The sequence below is a fragment of the Ictalurus furcatus genome, chromosome 26 (genome assembly GCF_023375685.1).
Source record: "Ictalurus furcatus strain D&B chromosome 26, Billie_1.0, whole genome shotgun sequence".
NCBI lineage: Eukaryota > Metazoa > Chordata > Actinopteri > Siluriformes > Ictaluridae > Ictalurus > Ictalurus furcatus.
Window position 1 is genome coordinate 13,896,309 of NC_071280.1, and position 22,772 is coordinate 13,919,080.

Here is a 22,772-nt window from a genome sequence, read left to right on the forward strand (position 1 = left end):
ATTAAACTCATTATTAATCTTCTTTAATCTAGATGTTTCTGTTGACTATATACTATGTTTATTTGTCCAGAATAATAAACATATCTTTGTAAGCTCATAACTCTGGACTCATAATACTAGACTTCAGTGCTAACCATTTAACTTACCTAGACATGTAATGCTAGCTCTTTTATTTATTCTTACCATCATGCTGCTGTAACACTTTCATTTTTCACTGGGGGATTGATAAAAGTTTATCTTACAGTATCTTACTGTATCTTATATCTTGTGACACTAGACCCATAACACTAGACTAGTGATGCTACAGTTATAACATCAAGTCATACCACTAATGTTATAACACTAGACCCATAATGCTAGACTTGTAACACTAAAGTTGTAACATTCAGTCGTGCCACTAATGTCATAACACTAAACTCGTAACGCTAGACTTGTAACCCTAATGTCATAACACTAAACTTGTAATGCTAGACTTGTAACCCTAATGTCATAACACTAAACTTGTAACCCTAATGTCATAACACTAAACTTGTAACACTAATGTCATAACACTAAACTTGTAACACTAATGTCATAAGACTAAACTTGTAACCCTAATGTCATAACACTAAACTTGTAACCCTAATGTCATAAGACTAAACTTGTAACCCTAATGTCATAACACTAAACTTGTAATGCTAGACTTGTAACCCTAATGTCATAACACTAAACTTGTAACCCTAATGTCATAACACTAAACTTGTAACCCTAATGTCATAACACTAAACTTGTAACCCTAATGTCATAACACTAAACTCGTAATGCTAGACTTGTAACCCTAATGTCATAACACTAAACTTGTAACCCTAATGTCATAACACTAAACTTGTAACCCTAATGTCATAAGACTAAACTTGTAACCCTAATGTCATAACACTAAACTTGTAATGCTAGACTTGTAACCCTAATGTCATAAGACTAAACTTGTAACCCTAATGTCATAACACTAAACTCGTAATGCTAGACTTGTAACCCTAATGTCATAACACTAAACTTGTAACACTAATGTCATAACACTAAACTTGTAACCCTAATGTCATAACACTAAACTTGTAACGCTAGACTTGTAACCCTAATGTCATAACACTAAACTTGTAACGCTAGACTTGTAACCCTAATGTCATAAGACTAAACTTGTAACCCTAATGTCATAACACTAAACTTGTAACCCTAATGTCATAACACTACACTTGTAACGCTAGACTTGTAACCCTAATGTCATAAGACTAAACTTGTAACCCTAATGTCATAACACTAAACTTGTAACCCTAATGTCATAACACTACACTTGTAACGCTAGACTTGTAACCCTAATGTCATAAGACTAAACTTGTAACCCTAATGTCATAACACTAAACTTGTAACCCTAATGTCATAACACTAAACTTGTAACCCTAATGTCATAACACTAAACTTGTAATGCTAGACTTGTAACCCTAATGTCATAACACTAAACTTGTAACGCTAGACTTGTAACCCTAATGTCATAACACTAAACTCGTAATGCTAGACTTGTAACCCTAATGTCATAACACTAAACTTGTAACCCTAATGTCATAACACTAAACTCGTAATGCTAGACTTGTAACCCTAATGTCATAACACTAAACTTGTAACCCTAATGTCATAACACTAAACTCGTAATGCTAGACTTGTAACCCTAATGTCATAACACTAAACTTGTAACCCTAATGTCATAACACTAAACTCATAATGCTAGACTTGTAACCCTAATGTCATAACACTAAACTTGTAACCCTAATGTCATAACACTAAACTTGTAACCCTAATGTCATAACACTAAACTCGTAATGCTAGACTTGTAACCCTAATGTCATAACACTAAACTCGTAATGCTAGACTTGTAACCCTAATGTCATAACACTAAACTTGTAATGCTAGACTTGTAACCCTAATGTCATAACACTAAACTTGTAACCCTAATGTCATAACACTAAACTCGTAATGCTAGACTTGTAACCCTAATGTCATAACACTAAACTTGTAACACTAATGTCATAACACTAAACTTGTAATGCTAGACTTGTAACCCTAATGTCATAACACTAAACTTGTAACGCTAGACTTGTAACCCTAATGTCATAACACTAAACTTGTAATGCTAGACTTGTAACCCTAATGTCATAACACTAAACTCGTAATGCTAGACTTGTAACCCTAATGTCATAACACTAAACTTGTAACCCTAATGTCATAACACTAAACTCGTAATGCTAGACTTGTAACCCTAATGTCATAACACTAAACTCGTAATGCTAGACTTGTAACCCTAATGTCATAACACTAAACTTGTAACCCTAATGTCATAACACTAAACTCGTAATGCTAGACTTGTAACCCTAATGTCATAACACTAAACTTGTAACACTAATGTCATAACACTAAACTTGTAATGCTAGACTTGTAACCCTAATGTCATAACACTAAACTTGTAACGCTAGACTTGTAACCCTAATGTCATAACACTAAACTCGTAATGCTAGACTTGTAACCCTAATGTCATAACACTAAACTTGTAACCCTAATGTCATAACACTAAACTTGTAACCCTAATGTCATAACACTAAACTTGTAACACTAATGTCATAACACTAAACTTGTAACGCTAGACCTGTAACCCTAATGTCATAACACTACACTTGTAACGCTAGACTTGTAACACAAGACTTAAACACTAGACGTGTGACTCACTTGTAGACACGTAAACCTAGGCAGGTAATGCTAGACCTTAAGCATTACCCTTGTATCAATAGAAACATCACTGCAATTTAAGGGTCTTTATCAAGTCTTGTAACATTAGAGACTAACCTTAGACTCGTAACACTACACTCTTATCCAAGGCCACAACACTTGTAAATCAAGGATCTTTAATAAAGAGACCAATAACACTAGACTGGTAACACTGTAGACTAACACTAGGGATGTCACGATACCAAAAATCTAGTAGTCGGTACCGATACCACCAAAAGTACACGATACTCGATACCAAAGTCGATACCACGGTGTGGTATAAAAATAAAATTTAAAAACTGAAATAAAAAAACTCTCCTGGAGGACATCCTCCTCTGGCTGATACTGGCAAAGAGAGTGAGATTGAGAGAGAGAGAGAGAGAGGGAGTGGGAGAGAAAGAGAGGGAGAGAGAGAGGGAGAGAGAGAGGGAGAGGGGGGAGGGTATTTTAGTTATCAAACACTGTCTGACAATAAGTGCACTCCTAAACGCACGCGTGCGCACACACGCACACACACACACACACACACACACACACACACACACGCCTTATACACTGAATGCAAGCATTAGTTTAAATTCACTGATATGGTGGCAGGCCAAAAAGATTTATTAAATGCATGAACGTTTGAATAATTATTTGTGACATTAGGCTACATTTAGCTGACAGGACACGGGCTGAATGGCGATGCATGGAGGCCCATTAGGAGGTAGTTAGCGTTAGCATCTTTAACAAATAACTGGTTATCGCTAACATTACATGGAGCTTAACGTTAGCGGGTTTCATGGCAACAATTCCAGCTGCCTCAAACAAATATAATATAGGACCGTCTTTCAGGAGCTTCACCAAATTCCAGGTGTTTCCTCGTTTTGTTTGAAATGAACGATAGTATCGGCTGCACACCGGAAACCGATACTAGCTTTCCTCTCAACGAGTCGGGGCGGAGCTAAACTTGTTAAGCTAAGCTAAACTTCTGTAGTTTTTCCCGTGTGCTTGTAGGCGTTCCTCTTCTTCTTCACCACTTGTGGACCGACTAAAACACTTGTTCACCCCTTCATGTCCGGAAGAATCGCAACCTCTGTACTTTCGGTACTTTCGTTACAAACGGTGCCAACGCTACTGCAGAAAAACAAGTACCGTCACGTTTTAAGAATGTTGGTACCGACTTGGTACTGAAGTATCGGTTCTCGTGACATCCCTAACTAACACTAAACCCTAAAACTAGAACATAACACAACTCTACGTCAGATATAAACAGGACTAAATTATCCATTTCAGGTCGGACTGACCAGAATCACAGTAGATTAGATCGAATCAGGTCAGATATACTATATATACACACAAACATGACAAAACAAATGGGGAAACAGTGAGAAGGACAGACAAAGGAAGAGGACCGACAGGAACCTTGTATGTCGGTGTGTGTGAGACCTATCACTGCTTTGATGGAGTGAAGCAGTATATTTAGTGTTATGCAATACACTCTCAGGGCAGAGAGACAGCGAGAGCGAGAGAGAGTGGGGGATAGAAAGAGAGAGAGAGAGAGAGAGAGTGGGGGATAGAAAAAGAGAGAGATAGAGAGGCAGAGGTTTGCCTCCTCATTCTGTGCACTGAGACTGATAAGAAGAGACAACAAAAAGAAAGGCATCATATCAAACCCATACAGACAGCACACATGGTGTAGAGGAACAAATATCATTGCGCTGGTGATGAAGAAGGGATTATATCTAGTGAAGGAGCACTGAGAGTGGGAGCAGGAACATTTGTGGGCGTGATGTGTCTTACTCTGGAGGGTCCTCTGTACATGCAGCGCAGCTGGTCCCACGCCTGCGTCTGCTGGGCGTCTAAAGTCACTTCAGTCAGCTCCTGCAGCAGGACGGAGACGTGATCAATTAGTAAATGACTGCCCGTGCTTCCCTTCCGTTCTCATTGACTTCATATTCCAAAAGCGATACTACATTTAAGTAGTTAACGATTTTCAAAAGGCATAGTTTTGAAATCTCAAAAGGTGCTCTATCGAGCATGTTAACTACGCCCTGTGTTGTAGGCATATATCGTGAAGAGAAAGGCATTCGGGATAATAATTACATGGAAGTAGACTTTTTAATCAATAGCGCTGTATATTTTGAAAGCAAGTCCAACGCGATTTTATATACAAACCAAAGCATCGTATTGGATTCGGATGTTCTGTCATTCAGCAGGAAAATAATTACAACGTTATTTACTTGAATTCTTTAGACAGGAAAAGAAAAGAAAAAAAACCCAAAGAGCTCCACAGCAAGGAGGAAAATAAAACCGGAACCATACTGGAAAAGAAATCGTGCTGCTGGGATTTTGTGCAAGGAACAAATGTGGATAAAAGCTGCAAAAAAAAAAAAGTTGTTAAAAGTCAAAATGGTAGAGTTAATTGGGCATTAAAAGTGGCATTTTCCAGCTTGATAGCACATCAGAGAAACGGACGAGTGATTACCAACTGACGGATTTGGCATTTAAATAATGCTGAAGAGAGGAAAGAAAGAAAAAAAAACCCGACAGGGTTTGTTGGGGTTCAGTATACTTCCACTTACATGGCTTTTACTGATATTTATTTACAGTATATAGTCTAAGAGTAGCAATAGTGCCACCCTTTATCTTCATATAAGTGTTATTCTTTCTCGAAGCGAATACACTGATCGTTCCGGCTTACTCCAGCGGCTCTCAATCAAGGACGAGCTCAAGACCAGAGTGAAGAAAAGACCTGCAAAGATCACCATTCGAACCCACACAGCCAGACAAGAACGTGCTCCCCTCAGGGAAGTGATACTGCTCTATCAGAACGAGCGCCGCAGTTAAAATGCCCACCTCATTGCATCTGTAGAGTACGGTTCCTTCACAGAGGAAAGAACTCACATCCACGTGTGATGGTAACACATATTTTCCTTCCGCTGAGAACTGGCCTAGGACTGTCAAGTCAAATTTCAAGTGCACTGCAAGTAAACTGTGTTCCCATTTTCTCTGTACTTGTCTGTGGTAATCACACATAAGGTACTGACACAGTTGACAGAGAAAAGGCCTGAAAAACACCACTGGAGTAGCACATCTTTCAGCTACTAAATTGCTCGAGTACAAAGCTAAGTCTCACACAGTTTGTAGAAAATTCACCACTTCAAGCTCATTATGTTCAGCGGGATGTTAGCGCCGATGTGACTTTTTGCCACACTAAGTTTAGCAGCGGGTGCAGCAGAAGACAACACGGAAAGGCAAGACAAGGTTGTGGCAAAATGCAGGGCGTGGCCAATAAGAGAGAAAGATGCATGTCTGTTTTGTAGTTTTTCCCCCCCAAAAAAAGATGAAAATACAAACAGCATGACATGAACTGCATAAATATTTGTCCTGTGAAAAGGAACGGATGTCTGCGTTCTAGTTTTATAACAGCAAGCAAGTGCCAGAGGACAGAGCTGGAGTGCGGCAGAGGTACAATGAATTCTAGGCCAATGAACAGATAAAATAAATGTCGGATTCAAAATGTTCTTTTTGCTTCATCCAAAATGAATTAGCTGTTATCTGTGATTTCCACACAGTCATGAAAGGTTTGTTTCATTTCTGTTGACAAATTTCTCAACACTAGACTCAGAACACTACACTCGTAACACTACACTCGTAACACTACACTCGTAACACTACACCCACAACACTATACTCGTAACACTACACCCAATACACTACACTCGTAACACTATACCCACAACACTACACCTGTTACACTACACCCAAACCACTGCACTTGTTACACTACACTCGTAACACTACACCCACAACACTACACTCGTAACACTACACTCGAAACACTACACCCACAACACTACACTCATAACACTACACCCAAAACACTACACCTGTTACACTACACCCACACCACTGCACTTGTTACATTACACCCACAACACTACACTCGTAACACTACACTCATAACACTACACCCACAACACCACACTCGTAACACTACACGCACAACACTATACTCGTAACACTACACCCACAACACTACACTCGTAACACTACACCCACAACACCACACTCGTAACACTACACACACAACACTACACTTGTAACACTACACTCGTAACACTACACTCGAAACACTACACCCACAACACTACACTCGTAACACTACACCCAAAACACTACACTCGTAACACTACACCCAAAACACTACACCTGTTACACTACACCCACACCACTACACCTGTTACACTACACCCACACCACTACACTTGTTACATTAGTCTCACAGCACTATACCTGTTACACTACACCAGTTACACTACACTCACAACACTACACCTGTTACACTACACTCGTAACACTACATCCACACCACTACACCTGTTACACTACACTCGTAACACTACACCCACAACACTACACTCGTAACACTACACTCGAAACACTACACCCACAACACTACACTCGTAACACTACACCTGTTACACTACACTCGTAACACTACACCCAAAACACTACACCTGTTACACTACACCCACACCACTACACCTGTTACACTACACCCACACCACTACACTTGTTACATTAGTCTCACAGCACTATACCTGTTACACTACACCAGTTACACTACACTCACAACACTACACCTGTTACACTACACTCGTAACACTACATCCACACCACTACACCTGTTACACTACACTCGTAACACTACACCCACAACACTACACTCGTAACACTACACTCGAAACACTACACCCACAACACTACACTCGTAACACTACACCCAAAACACTACACTCGTAACACTACACCCAAAACACTACACCTGTTACACTACACCCACACCACTACACCTGTTACACTACACCCACACCACTACACTTGTTACATTAGTCTCACAGCACTATACCTGTTACACTACACCAGTTACACTACACTCACAACACTACACCTGTTACACTACACTCGTAACACTACATCCACACCACTACACCTGTTACACTACACTCGTAACACTACACCCACAACACTACACTCGTAACACTACACTCGTAACACTACACCCACAACACTATACTCGTAACACTACACCCAATACACTACACTCGTAACACTATACCCACAACACTACACCTGTTACACTACACCCAAACCACTGCACTTGTTACACTACACTCGTAACACTACACCCACAACACTACACTCGTAACACTACACTCGAAACACTACACCCACAACACTACACTCGTAACACTACACCCAAAACACTACACCTGTTACACTACACCCACACCACTGCACTTGTTACATTACACCCACAACACTACACTCGTAACACTACACTCGTAACACTATACTCGAAACACTACACTCGAAACACTACACCCACAACACTACACTTGTAACACTACACCCAAAACACTACACGTTACACTACACCGACACCACTGCACTTGTTACATTACACTCGTTACATTACACTCGTAACACTACACTCGAAACACTACACCCACAACACTACACTCGTAACACTACACTCGTAACACTACACCCAAAACACTACACCTGTTACACTACACCCACACCACTACACCTGTTACACTACACCCACACCACTACACCTGTTACATTAGTCTCACAGCACTATACCTGTTACACTACACTCACAACACTACACCTGTTACACTACACTCGTAACACTACACCCACACCACTACACCTGTTACACTACACCCAAAACACTACACCTGTTACATTAGTCTCCCAGCACTACACCCGTAATAGTTTCTGATTCACACTTCACGCGGTTCATGTCACACTTGAATTCATTTTACAGCACTTTCACACTGGAATATAAGCTCTTGAATGAACAACGTTTGCACCACAGGGTGTACACAGCACAGTAAAATGGCCTCAATATTCCATTATATGACCATGCAATCTTCATCCTTAATGGCTACCCATAGCTATTTTTATCATCCGAAGCCTCTCTTCTACTTTCTCCATGAACCACAGCATAGCAGAACACATTACAGTCCAGCTTTTTGAACCTTCAACCAGGTTATGAGGTTTGTGAATGGCTGCCTTACGCCCCAGACTGTAACGCTCTATGAGTTCATTCCGTGTTTCCCCTTGAATACCAAACATGCTAATAAATAATGTAAAGTCTGACTCACCCATAAAGCCATTTCTGTAAATATCTCCACTTACAACACATTCAGTGATGTCATTCAGACTTACTGATGTGGTCTCAGACACAGTGTGAGGTACTGTAATTAATAAAAGATATATATATACATATCATTTCTCTTGAGAGTAATTAAAAACGTAGAATGTTTCGTCAAACGGCAAAGCTAACATTGTAGCATGAGTTATATCGACTCCATTTTAAATGTCTCCTTGAAAACTGTTTTGTTCCTCCACAATACTCAGAAATATTAGCCATTTTCTCTTGAGTGTGCTTGAAAGAAAAAAAAAAGTGTGTTTTCAGGAACTGTTTACTCCATCAGAGCAGTGTTTGTGTGTGTCTGTGTGAGCGTCTGTCTGAACTCAGGAGCAGAAGTGTGATTGAATGCCTCCAGAGTTTGGAGGCAAATAAATGCAATTACTTTTCTGTCTCCTTCGAGCGCAAAAAGAAATCAACTCCGTCACGCTTTAGTCATTTATGTTGGCGAGGCGTGAGCCAACGGCTGGTGCGCGGCGTTGATTTTTTTTTGCGTGACTGTGGCCTGTTGAAGACCAAGTTTCTTCAACATGTTATTTACCTCTCTTCTTTTCTCTCCTTTTTAAAAAAAATACAGTATCGCATTCAGGTTATGGTCAAAACAGACCGTCTGGAAACACCAGAACGCAGTGGGCTCACGACAACAATCAGATGACATCGATGCTAAACTCTGTGGCATCGCATTGCTGTCGACATCTGTTCAGATTAGCACTTGAATAAGATTTACCACCCCAGCTGGCCCTTAATTACAGTAACTTCTGGCATAGAGTGAGAATACAGCCATGCCAAGCAGAAGCCACATGTTTCCTTGATTCACATAGAACACTGTGCTAATGAAACCTCTGTGCTTTTTTTTATTTATTTAAAGGAATAGATCACTCAAAGTACTAACAGTCAGCAATGAAATGAAAGCCGGAGGGACATAATATAATACTATTAACACGCACAAACTAGCTTTTATTCATTATTAGATATATAAGCATTTTGGGATGAAGTGTTCCTTTAAGATCTTGAACAAACAGAATTTGATGAACCTTCAGGGACTTTCTGGAATCTTCCAGAAGAGGTGTAATGTATAGACATGCTGGTGTTTACAAACGCAGTACATTTTCGCTATAGTCCAATCACAGATCAGGAGAGTTTGTTGATCACTTTCTTATTATTGTCATTAAAAATGATTTGTCAAGTGTTAGATTTGTAGACCTAGTTAATCTTTTCTCTTTCCTTTTAATCCACAGAAAGTTCTGTTTTTGACTATTTTTGGACAAGGAACCGGAAATGTGCTCCATGAACAGAAAGCGAGGGCGCTGCATCTTTCAAGTGAGAAAATCAAGAGTAGACGAAAGATTAGAGGGGAGACGAAAGACCTCCGACTAATGTGAGAAGGTGGAAGGGGGCAGGGCTTCCAGTGGAACCGCTATTATTGGAGCGACTGAAACACCTCTGCAACTGTCAGTCATTCCAGATTCATATATAGATTGACTTGAAAAGACAGCTCTTTTTGGGGCAGTGGTGGCTTGGCGGTTAAGGCTCTGGGTTACTGATCGGAAGGTCGGGGGTTCAAGCCCCAGCACTGCCAGGCTCTGGGTTACTGATCGGAAGGTCGGGGGGTCAAGCCCCAGCAATGCCAGGCTCTGGGTTACTGATCGGAAGGTCGGGGGGTCAAGCCCCAGCAATGCCAGGCTCTGGGTTACTGATCGGAAGGTCGGAGGGTCAAGCCCCAGCACTGCCAGGCTCTAGGTTAGGGGTTGGAAGGTCGGGGGGTCAAGCTCCAGCAGTGCCAGGCTCTGGGTTACTGATCGGAAGGTCGGGGAGTCAAGCCCCAGCACTGCCAGGCTGCCACTATTGGGCCCTTGAGCAAGGCCCTTAACCCTCTCTGCTCCAGGGGCACCGTATCATGTCTGACCCCAGCTTCCTGACATGCTGGGGTATGTGAAGAAAGAATTTCACTGTGCTGTAATGTATATGTGACCAATAAAGACTCTATTATCATCATAAAGGTTGGCAGTACTGCATTGTTTAGTCTGTTTGAATCTGTTGGTGCTTGTTCCTCTTTCACATGGTTTGTTTAGGCAGGAAATGATCTGTGCTCTGAAAATTGAACTGATGAATACAAAGAGAAAATAGACACCAAATTTAAAACACAAAATGCTTTAAACTAGTTATTCATATAATTATCTAGTAACTGATTAACTATTGGCTCCATGTGTCTGGGTGATTTTTATGATTTATGATTTATGATCTACACGCCCTTTAGCCAACATTTTTCCTTTTTGGCTCGTTTCATTATTCGCAGTGAGAAACCAAACCAAATCGCAAAGGAAACAAAAACATCAAATTCCGCTTTTTACTCAGCAAAAGGATTAACAGTTGTGAAAGCCCCTTAAATTAATTGCCAAACGATATCTTCCCTACTCCATATACAGTATAATCGATCAGCTATGATTGGTGTCTGATTTTTAACACTGACTACTGTGAGGGAAATGATTCATTTTTACTTTGTAATAGTTCTGTTCATGTTCATCAGTGGATAACGCCTAAGAACGTCACGTCATTTAGATTAGTGCAGAATGTTTATCTGCTTACAGAGAGACAAACATGTTTTTATATTAAGGGTTCGTCTGCACATTTGCTAAGACCCTGAAACAAAGCCTGTTTGAACTGCCTCAAACTGCTCCTTATCGGTACATAGAAGTGTATCGTGCCCTGCACTTCATACATATATATATATATATATAGTACATGTTCAACACAAGCGCATCAGAGTGCTCTCATCTTCTATCCTGCATTCATCCTTCTATAATAAACTTCTTCATCTGAGAGGACGAATCTGCAAGACAATATTGTGATTAAGGTGTTTACATGAGTCGCTTTTAGAATATTCCTTTCATGTTCAGGTGTTACGTGTTATAGAACATAGATCGATTAACTGCACACGTCATTACGTCCCCACGCCACGCCGTCCCTCCAGAATTTCACGTATCGACATACACTTCGTCTTCGTTATGGGACCGTATACAGTTTTGGGTGTTTTTATTTTGAATTTTACGAAAGCTTCAAGTGCGGTTAATTATTTGCCATGCTGAACGTGCAAATAGACGACTGCTTGAAGCCGTGGGCTGCGTCCCAAACCACGTACTTACCTGCTATATAGTAGCTGAGATACATGTATTTTGCCTAATATATAGTAGGCAAGTACGCGGTTTGGGACGCAGCCGTGCTCTCGTTTGCCAGTTGAGCATTGCCGTGTGTGTACGTGTCCTGTCGCAAAATGCGGTGAAAACTCCCACACGACGTTAATAGTGTGATTAAGGTGTGTACATGTCTATAATACATGTTGATAACGCGACTAAAACAGGAATACTCCACATGTCTTAATTCCATGTGTGTTTACTTCGAGTATGACTTCAGTCGGATAAAAGTAATCAATAATCTCTGTTTACATGCTCGTTTCTTACTCAGAGTATCGTCTTAATCTGGTTAATATCATAAAATTGTTGTCCATGTAAACGTACTGACTGTAATGTTTGTAACTTCTAAATACTGTAATGTTTACAGCCTGTCACTTTAAAACAAATACAGTAGCCCTGTGCTGACATTTCAAACACCTCTGTGGTGTATCCACATGCAGCCTCATTAGCATTAGCACAAGGGTTAAATATTAATTAAAGCCGAAGCTCACGACAGCTCGACCACAGCGGTGAGCCATCGCTACGAACCCCCGACCAAGTGTGACACCTGTGTATGTGAAGAGGCTTCAGGAAAGAAGGGCCTTTCACGCAAAGTGGTTGTAGAGTGTGATGTTCATGACACCACTGAGGGTGGCAAAAAGCCTGATGGGAAGTCGCTGTGATGAGTCACTGATTATAATCAGGGAGATAAATCCGCCCCCCATCAGGGCTCCTTTGAAATGAAAATGTGCTCTTTCAGAAAGAAGACCACTTTAGTGAAGGTCCCAAGCCTGTGCCACTTAGAGACAAAAGTTTAATTGCAAAAATGGCACTAATGCATCAGGCTAATGAATTCAGTCCATAATTAAAAGTGCAGTTCAAAATTAGCAGAAAAAATATCTTCCCAGACTTTCCCAGAGATAACGCTATACTAACAGGATCTACGGACGACGCCATCTTTCATTTAAGCAAGATAACACGTCTCGAACGATTTGCAATTTGGATCGTTTTTACCTAAAGGTGCAAAATACACAACGGCGTCTGTCCAAGTAAATCTGTGGAAGACTATTTAAACCAGCTGAAGATAAAATGATTTGCATCCTCCAACAACAACAACAACAGCTTCTTAGAAAAGGTTTTCACACATGAACAGGGTTTTCCTTATTTATTATAACACGCATATTCTACATTCTTTTATCTTGCATTCACATGGTATTTAAAACGCCTTTAATCTGTGTTATACATGCTTATGTATACAAGCGGCAAGCTTTATTCCCTCTTCTGGGAGGAAATCTTTAAGAACTCGCCATGGCTGTCGAGAACTATTAAAACATGCAAAATATTATTTTCTTACACCAATTTGCATGTGGGAAGTCTTATTTGTACAACACCTGCAATTTGCCCTCTAAATGCACGTGATTTATCATACTGCACACAAAAATGAGTATTTACAAAGGCAGAAGTCTGCATATCCCATGCCCATTCTTTGCCTGTGTTTCTTCTCATACATGCATACATCTGAGGGAAGATCATGAAAGAAGTGAAAAGTCCATGCAAAAATAAATAAATAAATAAATAAATAAATAAAACGGTGGAGAAATTGGAAGTGTGTGTGGCTGATTATATATTCTCTTTAATGAACTTTGTGCATTTAGCGGCGGTCAGTTTGGCTCAGTGTTGTCAAGCTCGCCATTTTCCAAAACTCCCAGCATGGTAATAGATATCACTTATTTATGGAAAATAAAAACATTTCCCAAAGTGTAGCACATTAAACACAATATTTAATGAGATACATTTTCCAATAATGTTAATCACGCAATCAGCAATGATGGACCATTTTAGGATCACGGTAAAAAAATCATTAGGCTATTTATCCAAAACTATGTGCTGTAATACTATTTTTCCATTGAGAAGATTTTGCTTTCACAGATCTGGCAACCCTGCTTATGTCACATACACTTAAATTTCACTGAAATCTGACAAAGAATTTCAAACCATTCAAATAGGACTCTTTTTTTGTTGACATTTTAATTAAAAAAACGTTATTATATGGGAGCTGCAATACAGCACGAAAGATCTGGCAACCCAGATTAGTTTAATTACACAGTTATTTTTACAAGTAGCTTATCCCGTACACAGCATTTTACTTTTGTTAGAGCTAAACAGGCTAAGGATTTAAAGGCATGTCAGCTGTATTAAAGGGTCATGAAACACTAAACTACATAGGGTTCGTGTCACACATCATAAAAGGCAACGTTAGCATCCGTTCATTTTAACAGTAGGAGAAAACTGGTATTTTCATCTTCTGGGTTTAAAGTCTACATCGTGTCGGTGTCGCAGGTTGTGACTCGGCAGTGCACTATAGTACTTCGATGATGCGTCGGTGTGTCATAATTATTCGTCAGACTGCGTGTTCTTATCCTATGAGAAGATGCCGTCTCTTAATTATTCATGACAGCACGTGGTGCTTTCCTACGACAGACGTGTCCAACTGTAAGATCACGTAGTAGATGAGTGAGGCGTTCATGGGTCGCGAGTGTCTGTTTCAGTGCTGTAAGAGTTCGAGTGTGTTGCATGGCGCAATGCTGCCACGCCCACTCCCCTCCCTTCTTCTCACAGCCATCCACTCCCATTCAAGTTGTAAAAACAGCACGGTCTTGCGGATGAGACGTTAGACGGAGATCCTGACTCTCTGCGGTCATTAAAATCCCAGGACACTTCTCGTAAAAGAGTAGGGGTATAACCCTGGTATCCTGGAGAAATTCCCCCGTTGGTCCTTCTCTATCATGGCCCCCGAATAATCCCCATCTCTGAATGGGCTACATCACTCTCTCCTCTCCACTAATAGCTGGTGTGTGGTGTGGTTCTGGTGCACTATGGCTGCCGTCGCATCACCCAGTGGTGATTGAGGAGATCCCCCGCTCAACAATGTAACGCTATACAAATATAAGGAATTATTTCAAAAACATTGTGCCCTTGACACCATTTCCTTGCTCTGACACGAGAGTCTACATGACTAAACCATTTATCTCTTTGTTCCTGACCTGGCATTCATTCTGTATCACTCCCGAGCTTTCTGACAGCTCTATGATTGATTTTACAGTGTTTTTTAAAATGCAATTTGCACTTCATGCAAAACAGATTGAGCAGGCGTTCCCAGGAACAGTTCACGTCATGAGCTCCAGATGCACTGGAAATGCTTTTTGCCACTGGATTGAGTCCCTTTTTTACGGCTATCAGAATTCTACCGGATGTCATTCATTACCTGTCCCGAATAAGGTCTAGTGAACACTGACCTGTTGATGATTTTGCTTTAAGCTGTGGAGTGCCGTCGTAGTTGCAAGATAATTTCGTATCTCATTTTGCATTATGTTTACTGCAGATAAATTGTAAAATAGAGCTTCGATTTCATTTTTACATTAACAAACATGGAGGGGAAACATTTGTGCACTCCAGTGTAGAGCTTCGATCAATATCCGATCAACTGTGCTGACCTTGTGGACCAATGTTGCATTTCCAGCACTCGCTTACGACATCGCTACGTAACACAGAGGTGTGAAGAAACACTGATTTGAACTGGAAAATTTGTCCAACATTCTACGATTTATGTATTTATTTATTGTTTCGTAATGCCATGTCAGCATCAATGGCTATTTTCATGGCAAGATCAAGGTAAGTAAAACAGACTATTCCCGTAAATCCTCACAGCGTTACAACGATACGATTTTACAACATTCCAACAGTTTCAACAACAACGGCTATATAAAGTCCTCTAGGATTCTAGCATTTTTCCTAGTGAAACACTTCGTTACGTCTTTTCTGAGTAGAATTGTTGTCTAGTGTTGTTAACCGCACCTATAATGGTTTTGAAACGTGCCTAATTTTGTTTTAAAGCTCTCATACAATAGATTTACATGCATCCGAGGTCAAAAAACAATTTAATGCACTCATAATTTAAATTGCAGCATTACCTTTTTTCCCCCGAAGTGTCACAAACGACTCGTTCAATGATCCGTTCTAAACGATTCATTCTAAACTCCTCCTTTCAGAGAGCATACTCTGCTCTGATTGGTCAGATGTCCCAGTCTGTTGTCATCGGTCTACCGCTGTCAGCGAGCAGCCGATGAAGACCAGAGGCGGGGGTTTTTTTGTTACAAACCTACGTAGGTTTGTACAGGAAGTAAAGTCTGGAATCACTAACGACTCGTTTCAGCTGTTCAGAATCGATTCCTTCTTTTGGGAGTCAATAACTCTGTTTGTTGTGCGCTTTCATTTTTGAAACTTTGCAGACTTTTTACATTCTCAAACAGCTCTATAAAGCACTACATGAAAGGTAATATCTGAAAAACCATAATAGGTGCACTTTAAGAGTAGGACAGTCCAACAATCGACGATGGGGCTCAACTGAATCGTATACTGTATCTGTATCTGAACGTGTGTTGAATCTGTACTTGTTAAACTGTATCGTTTTTTTATACTATGTTATCACGATGCGCATGATTTCGTCCGGAAAAAGCAGGCCGACACCCTTAATAGAAACGTTTCTTATAAAACCATGTGCACGGAGATGCTGCTTCACTAAGCTGATGGGTTCTGCTGAAGGCCATGGCGATGCATGGACACTGTGCATCATGACTGATTTGTGAGATAATCAGACAAATCGCACTCTCAGCGCACGCTCTGAGAGCCCGTGGCCAACGTGTGGTAGAGCGGCTTTAATCCGAGAAGCCGTGGGTGTTGGAACAAATGAACAGAGATTTCTCCGTCACTCCTGCTGCATTGACAGTGCTATGATTAGCTCTTGATACTTGACACTACTGTTGAAAAAATGCAGTCTAATTACGATGGTTAATCATCGCCGCATGGGTGATGACAGATGGGAATGTCACGCGGAGGAGGAAGGGAAAAGCGAGGAAAACCCGGCAAGGAGGAGTCCGAGACTGGATATGAGGACAGAAGAGGAACAGGCGAGGTCGAAGGGGTCACGCTAGATATTTTGCCAACACTCTGCTGTCAGTTTAAATGATAATGTAGACAGACAAGCAATGAATTTTAACTGGAGAGCGAGAGACACTGAATTCTCCATGGAGAGAAAGGAAGCGCATACTGCCACCGGTGGTCCCTGAAAATTTTCTGTGAAAGAAATGAAATGAGAAGAAAACAGCGTGTGTGTGTGGGTGGGTGTGTGTGTGTGTGCATCAGCGCACAGAGACAAAAGAAGGGAGTGAGTGAGTGGCGTCGGGTTCAAGCCATCATAACCGAGCTAATGTTTCAGAGATGGGAGTGCAGATGAGAGGCCGACTCTGTTTCACACATGGCTGCGTCTACAAAACAAGTCAGAGACTCTCTCTTTACAGCGAGCGATTGAGTGAGAGCACAGCCCGCGGCATACTCTCTCCAAGCCTGAGCTAAGAATGTTACGCTTTCAACGTAAGAAAATTCATGTTCTGTTTGTTATTTCCGTTTTCCCCTTCCGCTGCTCTGTGTTTTTATTGTCGTTGACTGTATGACTCTTTATTGAGACTGCACTTCTGTACATACGCCCTGTAGAGTATTATCTTTGATGATACACCATTGTAGCGATCAGTATTTCTTTGGGGTTGAACATTCCTTTACCCAGTCACTGCGCGATGATGTCGGAAGTCCTCCCAATCCTGACTGTTTGGAAACGATGTCAAGGAAATTTGTTTTCCGAAAGCTGTTCCGCAGCTTTGCGTTTCAATTCATAAACTAAGCAACGTTGTGTTGAAAATATCGAAACAGTTACCATATTTAACTCCATTTATTATGACTATTTATTCTGGTGGCTAAATGATACCAGATTTAAAATCCAATGCTAAATAAAAGGATATGCTGGATCAAGTGCTATTTTATACGCTGCCGATTAATGAGGGTGGAAAGCCATTTTGTTGAAGGAAACCTCACTTGCACTTGATTAATGTGAAAAACGAGGACCATCCATACAGTAATATACTGACAGTACACTAGACTCTTATTAGATATTTACGGGCGGCTGTGGTTCAGGTGGTAGCGCGGGTTGTCCACTAATCGTAGGGTTGGCGGTTTGATTCCCAGCCCACGTGACTCCACGTGCCGAAGTGTCCTTGAGCAAGACACTGAACCCCAAGTTGCTCCCGATGGCAAATTAGCGCCATGCATGGCAGCTCTGCTACCATTGGTGTGTGAGTGTGTGTGTGAATGGGTGAATGAGACACAGTGTAAAGCGCTTTGGATATAAGTGCGCCATGTACCATGTACTTTGTTTATCAACACCTGCCATCTTACTTTATTTTTACATTTTAAATTAGCAGTAAAGAAACAAAACATGAACTGCTTTTTCCGCTCACATTTTCTATCCAGGATTTTTTTTTTTCAGGCTTAAAGGCAAGTGTTTGTGTTTAAAGCCCAGTCCATACAGGATTTCGAGTTTTTTGTGATTTTTGTTTTTTGTGAATATTTGTGATTGTCGCGGCCAAAAATGCTCGATTATGCTGCGGCTTTTTTTTTTTGTGCCAAAAATTTGCGATGCAACTTGCAGAGGTTTTTTTTTTATGCGTTTTTTTCCCTACTTGAATTGGCGAAATTGCAGTTGCACGAAATAGTTTCTCACGGTCTTTTGCAGTGACGTTTGTTGCTAAATGAGACCTTTTAGCTGTACTTTGCGAGGGCTTTGGCTGAATGCGCGTTGTGATGATGTCACATGATGCGTCTTGGTAAATAGTTCGAACTTACATAGCGCTTTTGTAACCTTAGCGGTTCTACAAAGCGCTTTACACTGCCTCTCATTCACCCATTCACACTCACACACCAATGGTAGCAGAGCTGCCATGCAAGGCGCTAACTTGCCATCAGGAGCAACTTGGGGTTCAGTGTCTTGCCCAAGGACACTTCGGCATGTGGAGTCATGTGGGTCGGGAATCGAACCGCCAACCCTACGATTAGTGGACAAAAAAATTTTGTTTGCGTTTGCTTGATTTGGTGTTAATATCTGCGATACTGGAGGCACTGAAAGCCAGTGGCCAAGACCTGACATCTTGGATGTTTCTACTCAAGAAAAATCCAGCAACCTTGTAGGCGTGAACTACACTCAGACAATTAGCACTAAAAAAGATATATTGAAACCGTGACCTTATTTAACGGCGGTCGGTTATTTAAGCCCAAAATGTACCTAATGCCGAGTCATTTCAAATTTCCCTCCAGTTTCTACACATTGCATTTCAATTCATAAAATGAACAGCATCAACATGTGTCCTAGATTATCTCAAATGAAATCAGCATGCAAACCCATTCTGGATTATAATCCCATCGCACTGTAATCACAGGGCTCGTTACCTTACCTTTCTGTGATGAGTCTCGGCGGCGGTTCCCCGATGGACGGATGTCACTTTGGTCTGAAACACAAATGAGGGACGACAGGTGAGCGCTCTGACGCACAGCCGCACTGACAGAACGGGGCGAAAAGGAGGGGAGGGCTAAAAAGAAAAAGGGATGAGGACGGACAGGTTGAATTACCGGCCCGGGGTGGCCTGACCTGCTGAAGCATCAAACACTTCATCGTCACGAGATAAGAGAACAGGAGGTCATGACAAAAGCGCTGGAGTAGATAGTCACATGGTTTTAGCAGTGAAGTGACCAACCGTCATGCTTAAAACAGACTAAACAACTATACTGAGATCAAGCATGTAAATTACATTCACAGATGGTTTTTTTTTTGTTATTATTTGTATTTATTAAAAACTCGACGGAAAGGAGATATCTACATGTTGTGTTTAATACTGTTGTATTCGTCCAGGGGTCAAATGTTATGATCACTTTTAGTTTATTATTGAATTCTAGCACTGCCTAGTTCACAGATCGTCTTGGCAACATGTACTGCATTGTTTTAAACATGCCCACCGATGTGTTTTTTTTTTGGGGACGATGCGCCAAAGCTTTGAGATACAAAATACACTAAACTAAACGCACGCACACCTCGGGACAGCCATGCATTATGAATACTTTATGATTTCAATTCATTCATCATGGCTGATAAACAGCGGCTTCTGGGGAACCTCATAAATCACTGACGGAAACGTAACAAGTTAAAGTGACCTACATTAGCACATATATGAATAACAAATAGGAGGAAATCAATGTGTGTGAATGAAATGGTGTAGCCGAATAAAATGAAGTAGCCCTGACCACGTAAGCCAAAGAAATTCATCGACGTTGAATAATCCATCGTTTAACAGGTGCCTCAGAGAAACACACCCAGCTAAAATGGTCAGAGGTGCAATGACGGATAAACTGTAGTATTTCGAATGAATTAGTGATCAGACCTGGGCCAGAGAAGTGGATCGGACCCGGCGTCCCTCGGCGAGCAGGCGGTCTCCGGGACGAGCTCCCTGACTGGAAGTGCACTTATAACAGCTCCACGAGTGAACCCGATCTCCCGCGAGTCCGGGATCTTTACCAACAACCCATTGCTCCTTCCGCTGTAGGCACTGACAGTGATACAGGTGACCACAGCTGGAGAGAGACACACATAAGTACACAAAAACATAAAGATTGATACTGACTGATTAAATATTTGGCTAAATCTATATGACTTTTTATGAGGAAAAAAACAAAAAAAACACAAGAAACAAAGGAAACGCCAAGCAGAAGTGAGTGCATATATTAATAAGCACGTCGATTGTTAGCCCCTGATCAAATACGCTGAATGATTATCAGTATTGATATAAATATGTTTCTGATCATGTAGCTATCGTGAGTCATGTAAACCGTGACAGAGGCTGGTAAGAATGTTCATTTCCTGATTAGAGGTCATGGAGCTCATTTGCATATGACCACTTCCTGGAATATGACCGTGTATGTTAGAGTTGCAAATTGTTTTTTCCCCCCCTGAGTGTTTGAGGTACGTGTGTACCTGAAGATGATGATCTCCTCTTCACTCTCTTGCCTCCTTTTGTACTGCTGCAGGCAGATGCTGCAGTGGTCCTGTCGAGGGTAGAGTCCCCTGCTGACGGCCTTCCGCAGGTGGGCCAGAGACCAGTGCAGGTCCGAATTCAGAAGATTGGTGGTGGTCTCCAGCAGAGTCTGCGTAAGAGACGGGTTTAAAAAGAAACGTTTAAAACATGAATTTGAAATAAAAACCAGGTATATCATGCCATTTTATAATGTGTATGGTGCTACTGCATGAGCGATAACACAGGGTGTGTGTGTGTGTGTGTGTGTGTGTGGGGGGGGGGGGTATATGTATATCACAGCTTGAGAGGAAATGGAAGGGAGGAGAGAGAGAGAGGCTGGGTGAATGAGAAAGATAAAGGGAGGGGGAAGGTGAGTGGAAGAGTGAGAGATGGAGAGAGAGGATGGAGATGGGGAGAGAGAGAGCGAGAGAGAGAGAGAGAGAGAGAGAGAGGTAGTCACGGCTATCAGACAGGCCTTTCAGCAGCCTTCTAGTCCATTTCCTCTGAGTGACAGGCTGCAAATTCCCTTCGGTCACACACACACACTTCTTGAGGACAGGGCATTTATAAACAGGTGCGCGCACACACACACACTCACACACACACACACGCGCAATAATTGCTCACCTTCTCCTTTCACTCAATCTTCCTCTTTCTCTCTCATTCACACACACACACACACACACACACACACACACAAACCCTCAAATAGCCAAACACTTTAAAAGTCTCTTGTTTTCTCTCACAATCTCTCTCTCTCACACACACACACACACACACACACACACACATTAATGCTGTAATAATGTTGCTGCAGTTGAAAAAGGCCCAAGGCAGAACTCTCCGACGGTCTCCATATCAACCCCTCCCTCCCTCCCTCCCTCCCTGATCTCATCTGCCCTCCTTCACGCTATTGAAACACAGCCACACCACACTGCCCATCAAACTGCACATGGAGATGGAGATATGTCCGCTGTGTCCCTGACAGCGCTGCCACTCAGGAGAGACTCGGATCAATCACACGTTTGAGAAAAACACCTGCGGCTGTAAAGCGTTAAAAGGTCTTGTACTGTGCCGAAATATTCCTGGATTTGAAATAATAACGAGCCTTATATCATTTAATCACATCGATCCAAGTCCCAATTTTAGGAGAAGAATGGTGTAATACCACAGTGAGCAGAATTCCTGAATCTGATTGGTCAGAAGGTGTTGATTCATTTTCTATAATAGCAGATCTGACAGTACGGCTACAATGTTTTTATTAATGAGCTCGCTCGAATACGTTATCGTTTCTATAGCAACAGCTCATTCACAGAGACTTGTATTGAACAGATTCATTGAATACTATCACACTAGTATTAAAGCAAGCATGCATGGCTGACATGGTGCTCTGACCCCAGCTTCCTGACATGCTGGGATACGCAAAGAAAAGAATTTCACTGTGCTTTAATGACCAATAAAGACTCATTATCATGCATACTTACTTGTGTATGTCTGTTAGTGTTAGTGCTTAAGTGTACATGTATGCCATTGTGCAGTATGCATGCTAGTATGCAACAATGAAAGCTTGTCAGTAGGCTAGTAGAAAAGTATGCTATTATGGCAAAATACTCATGTTAGTGTGCTAGTATGAAAGTATGCTAGTATGCATAT

General features: G+C 41.3%; 1 protein-coding gene across 2 annotated transcripts in view; it reads right to left on the reverse strand.

The window, feature by feature from the left end:
* Positions 1–22,772, reverse strand: part of vps8 (VPS8 subunit of CORVET complex) — a 117,778-nt gene that overhangs the window by 12,924 nt on the left and 82,082 nt on the right. For both annotated transcript variants that reach the window (XM_053616103.1, XM_053616102.1), the window contains exons 41-44: positions 21,080–21,249; positions 20,490–20,679; positions 19,509–19,562; positions 4,576–4,656 (exon numbers count right to left, since the gene is read on the reverse strand). In XM_053616103.1, the coding sequence (XP_053472078.1) occupies positions 4,576–4,656; positions 19,509–19,562; positions 20,490–20,679; positions 21,080–21,249 (495 nt within the window). The remainder of the gene's footprint in view (positions 1–4,575; positions 4,657–19,508; positions 19,563–20,489; positions 20,680–21,079; positions 21,250–22,772) is intronic.